Raw genomic sequence first — 12,209 nt, 5'->3', positions numbered from 1 at the left:
GGGGAACAGCTGCAGAGGTGGAGGCAACTGCGTAACCCGGGCGCAATGGCGCAGGCCAGAGTCTCAGTGTGGACTGTGGGGTCGGGAGGACTTGGGATCTAATCCTGCCTCCGGCACTTACTGCTTGTGGACCTCGGGCCAGTCACATAAACATAAAGCCTCGGTCTCTTCCTGTTCCAAATGAGGACAATGCCACCCTCCGAATCTCTGCAGGAGGATTCTTGGTCCCGTCTTAGAGTCACTGCAGGGCGCATAGCACAGGGCCTGAGCTTGTTCACACTCAGTACGTGGTAGTTGCTGCTATTATGGGTAGGCATGGAGAGGAGGGGACAGACAGGTTTGAGAGGTAAATCAGGAAGCAGGGTTGGCGGGTTTTGGCCATCAGCTGGACATGGCCTTCTGGTCCTGAACTGATTCTTCTGGCCTCGTACCCTGGGTGGGGCCGTAGAGTGGGGGACATGCAGGCAACCAGCTAGGTCTCTGGTCTGGGGCTCAGCCCCCCACTTCTGGGCTACCCTTCCCAAAACCGCATTACCTGCGTGCGCGTGCGTGTGCGTGTGCGTGTGTGTGAGGAAGAGAGCACCAGAGAAAAACAAATCCAGTTCCTCAGTCCTGTGGCTCCAGAAGCTCAGCTTTGTGCTTGCTTCCTTCTGTTGAAATAAATGACTGGGGACTGGAGGAATCAGGCATCCTTTGGGCGACGAGTCAGGAGGTCTGATTTGTTGCTCTGGCTCAGAGATTACTCCTGAGTCCTGAGGACCATTCTGTCTCTAGGACTCAGCCCCTCTACCTACAAAATGTGGCTGCATAGATGGCGCTGGTCTGAGTTCTGGCTGCTTCAGCTGTCAGCAGGGATCAATGCCTTGTCCTGGATGGAGGGAGAGCCTCAGGTGGGGCTCAGGCCCCCATCCCTCCCCACTTTGGATAACTGCTCTATGGCCCTTTGCGTAACCCCACCCACTCGCAGTAGCTCTTTCCCATTGGGCCCCGTCCACCCCTCAGCCCGGGAGAGCTCTGGGGCAGTGCGAACCCAGGGTGGACTCCCTGACAACCTCCCTTGTCTCTTTCATCTCCAGTCTCCCAGCTAAGTTAGATGGACGGTCCACATTAGCCGGGCAAGCTGCCCCTCTTCTGCCTCCCCACCAACTCCCCTTGTCAAGGGCGATGCCTCTGTGTGGGGGGAAGCTAAGGAAGGGGGAGGGTCAGAGCATTTGGGTGGGAGTTGGGGGTGCCCTGCCCCTCAAGCGGGAATGGTGCCCCCGGGGAAGAAACCAGCCGGAGAAGCCTCCAACTCCAACAAGAAGTGCAAGTGCTACTTCAACGAGCACTGGAAAAAGGAGTTTCCCTGGCTGGACTTCGACTACGAGAGAAAATTGATGTTTTGTCTCGAGTGCCGCCAGGCTCTGGTGCGGAACAAGCGCGGCAAAGCTGAGAACGCCTTCACCGTGGGCACTGACAACTTCCAGCACCACGCTCTGCTGTGCCACGTGACCCACCGCCAGGCTCTGGCTGTCAACCAGGGCCAGCCCACCTTGGAGGCTGAGGGGCCTACCCAGACCTGGCAAGCACCCCTCCCTCCAGGGGCATCGAGGTGGAGGCGGACCCGGCCAAAGTGGCTCTGCTGACTACCGTGAACTGCATGGCCAAGGAGGACGTGCCTGATGACCGCTGCTCTGCCCTGCTGGAGCTGCAGAGGTTCAGCCTGTGCCAGGCGCTGCTGGGCACGGAGCGTGGCGATTACTACAGCCCCAGGAGGGTGAGGGACATGCAGGTGGGTGGCAGCCAGAGGTAGGGGGAGGGCTTGGGGAGGGAGGACACTGAGCCATCTGGCCCAGTGCCAGGCCCCTGGGCAGCGGCCAGAGCGCTTCATTCATACCTTCACCGGTCAGAGCCTTCACGGAGCGCGCTCTGTGTGCCAGGCCCTGGGTCAGCTGCGGGGGGCAGCCAGACCAGGTCCTGTCCTCGAGGGCACAGCGATGCTCCCCTTGCTACCTGGGCCAGAGAGAGCAAGCTGCTGGGCCTGGGGGCGTGACTGGCCCACAGAAGTGTTTTTGATGGTTTTTACAGTGTTTTTTGAAAAACTTAAATTAGCTTCCGAGTCTAACAAAATGAAAGATTACATATAAAAATCTGGATTTGTTACTTGTACTGAAAAACTAGGTCCCGGTGCTCTCGGGGCATGACATGGTGGAGCTGGGGAGCAGGTCCATTCCCTCTGCTTTGTCCTTGGCCCAGGGCAAGCTCAGTGTCACCCACGTGGCCCCCGGCGGCATGCAAATTGCAGCTCTGTCCTAGGTACTGCCTGTGCGAGTCCTAGGGGCTGGGAGGTGGGGAGGTGACCTCATCTTAGAGATGGGAGACAGACAGAGCACACAGCTGCGGCCCTGTGTCGCTGGCCGGGAGTGGGGAGTGAACATGTCCATCAGTGAATCCCTGAGCAGCAGAGAGGAGGAGACCCCCCGGGGACAAGGCAGATAGATGAGTGATGCTGTAGTAACATGCACATAACAAACTCTGTAGAATCTTTATGGTTCATAAAGCATTTTACATTTCTTTACTATTATTATTATTTAAAGATTGTATTTATTTATTTTTAGAGAGAGGGGGAGGGCCGGAGAAAGAGAGAGAAACGTCAATGTGTGGTTGCCTCTCATGTGCCCCGAGATGGGGACCTGGCCTGCAACCCAGGCATGTGCCTTGACTGGGAATCGAACCAGTCACCCTTTGGTTCAGGAGGCCGGCCCTCAGTCCACTGAGCCACACCAGCCAGGGCGCATTTTACATTTCAACAACAAAAAGTTACATTGATAACTCACAACCACCTTTGGAGGAGATTGGGGGCACCTATTAGCCCGATTTTAGAGCCGAAGAAACAGCTCAGAGAGGTAAAATCATTTGCCCAAGGCCACACACCCAGTAAGTGGCAAAGCTAGGATTAGTCCCCAGTTCTGACGCCAAGGCCTGTGCTCTTCCTGTCACCCTGTACTATCTGCCTCTCGTTCTCAGGACGAGCCTCACCGCCCTCCCCCGCTTCTCTCTCTGGCTGTCCCAGGTAGCCATTGCCGGCGTCTTGCATGCAGAGGCCTGCCAGTGCCTGCAGGCGTCCCCATACGTGGGGCTGGTGTTGGACAACACCACGGACTGGCCCGAGTCCCCCAGTCTGGCCCTGTTTGCCACTTCTGTGTCCCCCTGTGATGGCCAGCCTGCCACCACCTTCCTGGGAAGTGTGCAACTATCGGAGGGCGAAGCCACCCCTGGCCAGCTCCTGGACGTCCTGCAGGCCTTCGACATGTCTGCACCCAAGCTGGCCTGGCTCAGCTCCAGCCTCCCCAGGGACCGCCTGGGGGTGTGGGCCTGCAGCTCCCGGCTGCCTGCCCACTGCTTCTGGAGCTCCGTGGCCTCCCCGGCCGGCCGGATCCCAAGCCCCCGGCCTACCTAGGTGAATATGAAAGTGTCCCGGACGCCCTGTTCTGCCTCCACAGTGGCCCCAGTTGCCACATGGTCCCTGCCCTCCGGGCAGCACTGGACCTTGCAGCTATGGACCTGGCAGGACCCTGGCCAGTGCCCTGGGCCTCCTTGCTGCCTATTGTGGAAGCAGTGGCTGAGGCCTGGCCTTGCCTGGTGCCCACACTGGAGGCCTCTGTGCCCACCTCGCCAACGGCTAGGGCACTGGCCCTCGCCCTGCCCCAGTTCACCTTCGTGGCCTTCACCGCCTGTTCCTGGACACTCTGCCCTGCATGCAGAAGCTCGCCTTTGTCCTGCATTGGGAAGACCTGGACTTGGCCTTGCTGCAGCCCCTGGTGATGGCAGCTGCAGCCTCTCTCCAAGCACAGCAAAGCTCCGGTGACACGCATCTCCAGGGCTTCCTGCAGGAGCTGGCATCCTCCAGCCCCGACTTGGGCGGTGGGCGCTGTACCTACCACGGCTTGGAGCTGGTTGGCTACTCCGAGGCTGCAGTCTGGGGCTTGGAGCGGGCTGTGGGACTCCTACTCTATGCCCTCACTGGACGCCGTGGCTGCGTTCGCTGCGATCTTCGATGTCTGCCTTTACCCGCAGGCGCCTGAGGAGTTGGGCGTGCCTGAGGAGTTGGGCGCACATGGAGAAGTGTCACTGCGGCTCCTGCTGCACATCTATGCCCCGGATGTGGTGCACCAGCGTGCGTTGGGCGACTTTACGCTCTTCAAGTGTGTGGTCTGCAGCCTGGGGCAGCTGAGCCCACGGGCTCTGTGCTCCAAGCTGGCATGTGCACACTCTGAGCTACAAGAGCTCTTCCCTGACTTCGCAGCCCTCGCCACCCTGACCTTGGTATTGCCCATGGGTGCTGGCCTCCTGATCAAGGTCAGCCGCAGCCAGGAGCTGTGGTGGAGGGGGCAGGGCGGAGCAGGGAAAGGCCGAGGTGACCCTGTAGTCAAGATCGCTGTGGATGGTCCCCCACTGTACGAGTTTGACTTTGCGATGGCCGTGGAGTTCTTAGAGAGTGGGTGGGGGGAGGGGCTGCTGGGATCGAAGCTCACAGGAGGGTGGCCTCCTCCTCTCTAGCCAGCCAGCCTGGGTCCCTGGGCACTCTAAGGGCGCATCTGGATTTGATGGTGCTGCACCCCGGCTGACTTACTAACTGTGGCCTTCCACTCACCTTCCCCTTGCTTCCTCTGCTCCACGCTGAGTACTAACTCAGCCCTGTGGGCTGTGGAGGAGGGGTAGTTTGAGGGGGATCTGGCAAGTGGGAAGAGATGCCAGGGTCTGGGGTACCCTAAATATGTTTCCTGACCATTCTAGAGTTGGGTGAGAAGTAGCTCACCCTTTTCCCTCTGGATTTGTCTCAAGTTTCGGCCCTGAGAAGTTGGGGATGGAGGTTCTTGGTGTGGGGGAGGAGGACTGGGTCTCCAGAATGAAGGCATCGAGGGAAAGAAGAATGGATGGGTTCGTGACTGCTTCTCAGCCCCCTGTGGGCAGCACCCCTTCAGGCGTGACTGGGGAGCCGATGGCCGTCCTTGTTTCTGACACACGGCACAGCACCCGCTCTGTGCACAAGTAACAGTTCGAGGGAGGCCGTGGTACCCTCGCTCCCCTCCCCACCACTGGGCCGCCTGAGGCTTTTCTGTGTATGACCATAGCATATAGAGACACATCAATCTATAACTGTGAAATAAACCTATCTTTCATAGCGGTCACATATAAGTCTAAAAGAACTTCTTTTCATTTTGACAGGGTCCAAAAAAGTGCCAAATGAACTGGATTTGTTTCTGTTTTTTTACTTTCTTGAAGTCTGGTTGTTCTTCCAAGTTCCTTGCCTCAGACCTGTAAGACCAAAGGCTGAAACCACAGTGCCATACCCGCCCCCCTTGCCCCCCACCCTGCATCAATCCCTCCCCCTGCCCGGGCCAGGCCCAGGGATACATACCATTGGAGGGCTTTTTGCCTCCTGCAGAAGCAGGTGAGGCCTCATCAGAGCTGGGGGACACATTCATTCAGTTTCCAAGGGTTTCCCACCCGCTGCTGCAGCCCTTGCCGGGAACAATGTGGGGGTCTGGAGTAGGGGAGTTAGAGTTAGTGAGAAGAGGGGGGGTCTGACGTTCCCCCAGGGCCCCCTGGGTTTGGGTTTAATTTACAATAAAGAGGAAACTCAGCTCATGTGCAGTCTCCATGGTGGTGTGTGTGTGTGTGTCAGAAGCCCGCCCTGACACCTCTGTCCCCTTTCTTGGCTTGACCCTGCTTGGGGGTTCAATTGGGCCCATGTAGGGTTGGGAGGTCATCCTCCTGGGCCGGGAGCTTTATGCTGTGGATTCCCTGATTATGCTTCCCCAGTAGTGGAGGAGAGAGGCACAGAGGTGGGCTGTGACCACCCTGGGCTTGGCCAGCGCTACTTGGTGAAGCGGGAGACAGGGGCTCTGCCCTGGCTCCACGCCCAGGAAGACGCCCACCAGCCTCTTCTGGCTGTGGAGGCGTGGTCGCCCTGTGGCTCCCATTTCCAACCCTGCCCTTCTCCCTCCTGCAGCAGGCCCGGCATCCAGCGCCCCCAGCCCTCTGCTGGCCTCCCTGCCCCTGCCCACCAGGCCTCTGCAGCCCCCGCTGGACTTCAAGCACTTGCTGGCCTTCCACTTCAATGGTGCCGCCCCGCTCAGTCTCTTCCCCAACTTCAGCACGGTAGGGGCTGGGCTGGTGGGCGGAGCATGCAGCCCAGTGGGGGGTGGGCAGGGAAGGGGGGCTCAGGGGGCTGCCTCTCAGAAGCTGGGTCTAACCGGAAGCTCATTCTCCCCCAACATCCCCCAGTGACTAGTTGCTCCCAAAACAGAGACCAGCTGGGTCCAGCTCTCTGGGCCAAGGAAGTAGGAGGTGCCATCGGCTCCCCCAGTTGCTGGGACGACAGGAACCATACTGCAGATTTCACTGGATTTTGGTTTAGGGACTTCTGCAAATGATTTGTGTATGCCTGTGTGCAACTGGGTTTAGTCTGTGTTTCCACAGGTCTTTGTTTGTTATTTGTGGGTGTGAGCGTGTGTGTTGGTGTCCTCTGTGTGTATGTTTGCAAACAACTCTTAGTTTCTCGGTATGTAATGTGTGTGCCTGGTTACGGGAGAGGTGTTTTGTGTCTTCATGCGGACTGTGTGTGTGTGTGCGTGTTTGGTGTGTATGGGTTGGGGTGAGGGAGCCTTTGCCTATGACTGTGTGCCATTTGCGTGTGTGAGTGTCTGCATGTCTCTGAAACTTGTAACTGTCTGTAAGCTCAGTGGTCTCTATTTTCTAAAGATTTTATTTATCTATTTTTAGAGCAGAGGAGAAGAGGGAGAGAGAAAGAGAGAGAAACATCCATGTGCAAGAGATACATTGATTAGTTGCCTCTCACATGCCCCCTACTGGGGACCTTTGGGTTCACAGGCTGGCACTGAATCCCGGAGCCACCCCAGCCAGGGCTCAGGGGCTGTCTGTGTGTGTACTTGTCTGTGTATTTCCACGTGTGTATATGTGTGAAAAACAAGCATAGTGAGCATGAATTAGACTTCAGTACAGGAACTGTAAGGCATGCCCCTACTTTTTAATTTTGAAAAATCCAAGTGTTGTCATCAATAAGCCTTGCCCCTCAGCCTCAGTCACCCTGAGAAATCTCAGCCTCCAGGGTTGCACAGAGGTCCCCAGGAGCCTGAGCCACTGGGGGAGGTCCTCTGCCCTTAGGTTTCTGCTGTCACTTGCTGACGTGCTCTGTTCAAGTGCATGGTCCCTCAGGAGCAGGTGACGTCTCTATTGTCCTGATCACTGCGGGGCCCTGCGGGTCGTTCTCTGAGGCCCTGTTCTCTTCTCTCAGGAAGGCTTGGGGAGTTTTTGACAAGCAAACCCAGATGGCTTCTGCTTTTAGCCCAACAGTCTAGGCCCTGAGGAAAGGGAACATGAAGGCTTAGTTTGAGAGAAGAAAAAAGTAGTTAAAATAAGACCAAGACACACAGGTTAATATTCCAAAGAAATGATTCTACTACTCAGGAAACCCTCTGGCTTCTCCTTGCTGTCACGGCGCCATCCGGGGCCCTCCCTCCCCTGATTGAGACTCCTCCCTCGGGCCCTGTGACAGTGGCAGAACTCACAAAATAAGCCTGATCTCCCCCTGCGCACAGGCCCAGTACAAGGCTGGGTTATGGGAGAAGAAACTCTAACAGAGGGACTCTGTCTCCTCCCTGCGTCTCCCTGGCCCCAGTGCTCTGTTCTAATGGTCGTAATTCTTGTGAATGAGAAAAAAATAAAAGCAGACCAGAGGGGCAGCAAGAGACACCAAGGTGTGATCATCAGGACATGCTTCTATCTCTCAAGGTCATGGGTGGCTAAGTTGGCTGGAGCATCGTCCAGTAACCAAAAGTTTGCAGGTTCAATTCCCCATCAGGGCACCTACCTAAGTTGTAGGTTTGATCCCCAGTCCAGGCACGTAAGATGCCCAGCCCAGGTGTGTATGGGAGGCAACCAATCAATGCTTCTCTCTCGTGGGTGTGTCTCTCTCTCCCTTACTCTCTCTACAAGCATGTCCTCAGGTGAGGATAGATCAATCAATCAATCAATCAATCCTGGAGGTCACCCTGCCTGTCATCCTGCCCATCCCCCTGCCTCCAAGCGGAAGTCCATGCTGACAGAGAAAGTCTGCCAGGCAACAGGCTGTTTCTCTTCCCGTGTCCAGCGTCACAAGGATGGGAAAAGTTATTCCTAGGGGCTGACCACTGCCCTCCTTGATAGTCTCCGGTTGTTTTGCATTTCGTACTGCTCCCCCCCAATTCTGAGGCTGACCCCAGAGTTACTGTGCCCTCCCACCTGCTTCGCAGATGGACCCAGTCCAGAAAGCGGTCATCAGCCACACCTTCGGGGTCCCCACCCCTCTGAAGAAGAAGCTCTTCATTTCCTGCAATATCTGTCACCTGAGGTTCAACTCCGCGGTGAGAGGGAGTAGTGGGAACAGGCTGAGGGGGGGGGGGGACTGGGCAGGGAGAGGGCTGGAGATGGGGCTTCTGGGGCCAGCTGCGGGCTCTGTTCTCCATCCCCGGCTGCAGAAGAGGCACTCACAGCCCTTTATTCATCCATCCTCTTCTCTGCTCAGAGTCCTCTGCCCCTTCCTTCCCTAGTCCCCCTGGGATCCCACTGCCCTTCCCTGTACTTCTCTCCCGTGTTCTGAGTCCTACCACGAGAGAAGACTGCCCCTCCCCACTCTGGGTCTCAGGGGCTGCCCTGGCAGCTTCTAGTTTGGAGCCGAGTTCTTAAAGTACCTGAGAGTTTGTGGAATATGTTCATGCCTCTCACCTTCATTAGTTCTCACGGTACATCCGTGAGGTGGATAGAGGTTCAGTGATCATCCCCACTTTTCGGAGGAGGAAACTGAGTCTCAGAGAGGTTAAGCAACCTGCCTGAGGCGATACAGCTGGTAAGTAGAAAAACTGGGATCTGAACCCAGGCCTGGCTGGCCCCCAGGCCCTGCATATTTTCTGCCGCGGCCTGCGCCTAAACGGTGAAGGAGCCCTGCTCTGGCCTCCCAGGGAAGGCTCGCCTTCTGTCCAGGGAACTCTGGGGCTCGGGGAGATGCTCTCAGCTGACCTGTTCTGGTAAAAGTGTCCGGAGGGGGCTGTATTTACTGCATTGGGGAGCAACAAGCAAGGACCACTGGATGAAGGAGGGAGGGCACTGCCAGGCCAGATTTGGGGGTTCCCTTCAGGCTTTCAGGTTGCAAGGTGTAAACGAGCTGGAGAGACTTCACTCCAGGAGAGAAAAAACGGAACCACATACCCCAGAACGGGGGGAGCTCTGTTTTCCCCATTTGTGCATTTATTATCTTGGCCACTAACATGCATCGAGCACCCGCAGTATGGATGAGGCACCTACACAGGCTCTCATTTAATTCTCAGGGTCCCGTGAGGTCAGTGTGAGCACAGAGGTTGTGGGTGAGGAAACTGAGGCTCACACAGGCGAGGCGACTTGCCCGAAGATGCACAGCCACTCAATGGTGGGGCCGGAATTTAAAGCCAGAGGCCGCTCGCCTGGGAGCCCTGGGATGAGAGTGTGTTCCGTAAACTTCAGGGCCATGTGTACTCTGTGATGGCAATGGCAATGACAAGGATTCGCCCCTGTGTGACCTGCCCCCTGCCTGGGGCCAGCTCATGGATGGGACATGTAGACTCAAGAGAATGAATGGTGACCCTATGCCCTCCCTACCCCAGAACCAGGCCGAAGCACATTATAAAGGCCACAAACATGCCAGAAAACTCAAGGCCATTGAAGCCGCCAAGAGCAAGCAGAGGCCCCAAACCCGGGCCCAGGATGGGACGCTGGAGTCCCCAACCCTACCTGTAGCCACTGGAGCCCCCACAGAGCCACAGAGCAAAGGTCAGTCCTGAATTCTCCTCCCATCTCCCCACTCTCGGTCTAGTTTCTGATGAGGAGTTGAGAGATTTTTTAAAAACTGTATTTCTTTATCTTTAGAGGGGGGGAAGGGAGGGAGAAAAAGAGGTAGAGAAACATGATTAGCCATTTCTCTCATGTCCCCAAATGGGGACCAGACCCACAGCTCAGGCATATACCCTGATTGGGAATCGAACTGGCGACCCTTTGATTCGCAGGCTGGCACTCAATCCAGTGAGCTACAGCAGCCAGGGTGAGAGATGTCTTCTTATTTTTGCTTATATTGCCATATTCCTACGTAGAGGAAAGGGACACACATCACAAGTGGGGGACCCAGTGACTCCTCCTATCTGAGTATATGAAGGTCGAGAAGTACCTCTCAAGCACCCAGAAGCCTCCCTTGGCCCCCTTCCAGTCACCCCGTTTTCTTGGGTGTCTGTAATGAAGGACCACTAACCGAGTGACTGAAAACCATTGAAATTTATTTTCTCACCATTCTGGAGGTCAGATGTTTGAAAGCAGCACATCAACAGGGTCAATTCCTTCCTGGGAACTGAGAGGGAGAATCTCTCTCTCTCAGGTCCAGGAAGAAGCGAGAAGTTTTTTCTTCCCCAGAAACTTCTTCCGAGGAGGAAGTTTCATGCTCCTCTTCTGGCTTCTGGTGGTTGCCGGCAGTTCTCGGCACGCCTTGGCTTGTGCCCCCCCATCTCTGCCTCCGTCCTCATGGCTCGCTCTCCCGTGTGTCTGTCTCCTCACGTGGTGTCCCTGTAAGGACCCCAGTCACTGGATCAGGGCCCACCCTAATCCAGTATGACTTCATCTTAACTAATTTCACTCTGCAAAGACGCTCTTTCCAAAATAAGGTTGCATGCTGAGGTTCCAGACGGACATGAATTGTGGGGTGACACCCTGCAACCACCTATACCCTTACGCCCAGAGTACCTACGATCCTGGCTTTTCTCGGTGTACACAGTTTCGCTAAACCGTGTAGAACGTAGGCTTCTGCGTCTGGGCTTAGTTCACCTTCCCTGAATGTCCGTGACAGGCATTGTGAGGTTCTCCCGTGCGGTTGCGGTGGCAGCACTAGTCTGTCCTTTTCCGTTGCCGTGTAGTATTCCACTGCATGGCCATGCAGTGGGTTTTTAAAAACCTTTTCTCCTATTGATGGACACTTGAAGTTTCCAGTTGTTGCTATTATGAATACTGCTCGCTGAACATTCTGGCACACTTTTTGATTTCCTTCTATTTAACTGCTAATAACTAGACTCTCAAGGCAGTGACGGCTTTCTGAGATTACTCTGTCTGACTTAATCATTTCAAATGGGGAAACCGAGACCCAAAGAGGCCCAAGTCTGCCCAGTGAGTTGGGATGGTACGGCGGGGTCTGGAGTTCAGTGCTGGTGGCGTCTGCACCAGTGACCTGTGCACTCGGCCACACCACCCCTAATGTATTGGTGTTTAAAATCATGGTCTCGCCCTGGCTGGTGTAGCTCAGTGGATTGAGCGCGGGCCTGCGAACCAGACAGTCGTGGTTCGATTCCCAGTCAGGGCACATGCCTGGGTTGCAGGCTGGTTCCCTGCAGGCCAGTTCCCAGCAGGGGATGCATGAAAGGCAACCGTACATTGATGTTTCTCTCCCTCTCTCTGTCCCTTCCCCTCTAAAGATAAATAAATAAAATTAAATTAAAAAAAAAAATCATGGTCTCCAGAACCAGCTCAGGCCTCACCTCGGTGCCCAATGCCTTCCATTTCCCCAGCACTTCCTGCAGACCCCCCGCCTGGCCCCCCACTCCAGCCACCACTGACCCTGGACCCAATACCCCGGGAGCTGGCCCACTCAGAACTCTTGGATGCGGCCTCCTCTTCCTCTTCTTCCTCCTCCTGTCCGCCCTGCTCCCCAGAGCCCGGGAGAGAGGCACCAGGGCCTGAGCCGGCGGCAGCAGCTGCCGGAAGTGGTGTGAGTGGGGAAAGCGGGGGTGAGAAGGGGCGCCTCTACTGCCCCACGTGTAAGGTGACCGTGAACTCCGCCTCCCAGCTTCAGGCTCACAACACAGGTCAGTGAGTCCCGCCAACTGCAGATGGGGAAGGGGCGGGGCGGGGAGGCCGCCTCTTCCCAGAGGTGGGCTGACTGGGGTTTCTGGGCACTTTGCCGAAGGGCTTAGTGACAGGGGCATTGTGCTCAGTTGTTACCGGGCAGGGCATCTCAGGTCGTCCCACTAATGCTTGCAGAGGGGTAGCTGGGAGGAGAAGCAGGAACTGGAGGGTCACTCCAGACGACAGGAGACACCTGGTCCATCTCTCTGAAGGCCAGACCCAGAGGGAGGGGCTGAGATGAGAGAAGGCAAGCT

At 56.3% G+C, this 12,209-nt stretch overlaps 1 protein-coding gene across 8 annotated transcripts in view; it reads left to right on the top strand.

The window, feature by feature from the left end:
* The window catches only part of ZNF385C (zinc finger protein 385C), a 51,202-nt gene that overhangs the window by 36,382 nt on the left and 2,611 nt on the right, over positions 1-12,209 (top strand). For 6 of the 8 annotated variants that reach the window (XM_037129679.2, XM_053660117.1, XM_053660114.1 and 3 more), the window contains 4 exons: positions 5,996-6,144; positions 8,298-8,408; positions 9,681-9,846; positions 11,619-11,915. In XM_037129679.2, the coding sequence (XP_036985574.2) occupies positions 5,996-6,144; positions 8,298-8,408; positions 9,681-9,846; positions 11,619-11,915 (723 nt within the window). The remainder of the gene's footprint in view (positions 1-5,995; positions 6,145-8,297; positions 8,409-9,680; positions 9,847-11,618; positions 11,916-12,209) is intronic. The other 2 variants (XM_053660108.1, XM_053660118.1) reach the window with 2 other exon arrangements.

Source organism: Artibeus jamaicensis, unplaced genomic scaffold (assembly GCF_021234435.1).
Source record: "Artibeus jamaicensis isolate MK-2021 breed Jamaican fruit bat unplaced genomic scaffold, CSHL_Jam_final contig_2259, whole genome shotgun sequence".
Lineage (NCBI taxonomy): Eukaryota > Metazoa > Chordata > Mammalia > Chiroptera > Phyllostomidae > Artibeus > Artibeus jamaicensis.
The sequence above is the reverse complement of the archived record's forward strand: the minus strand, read 5'-3'. Positions and strand labels throughout refer to the sequence as shown.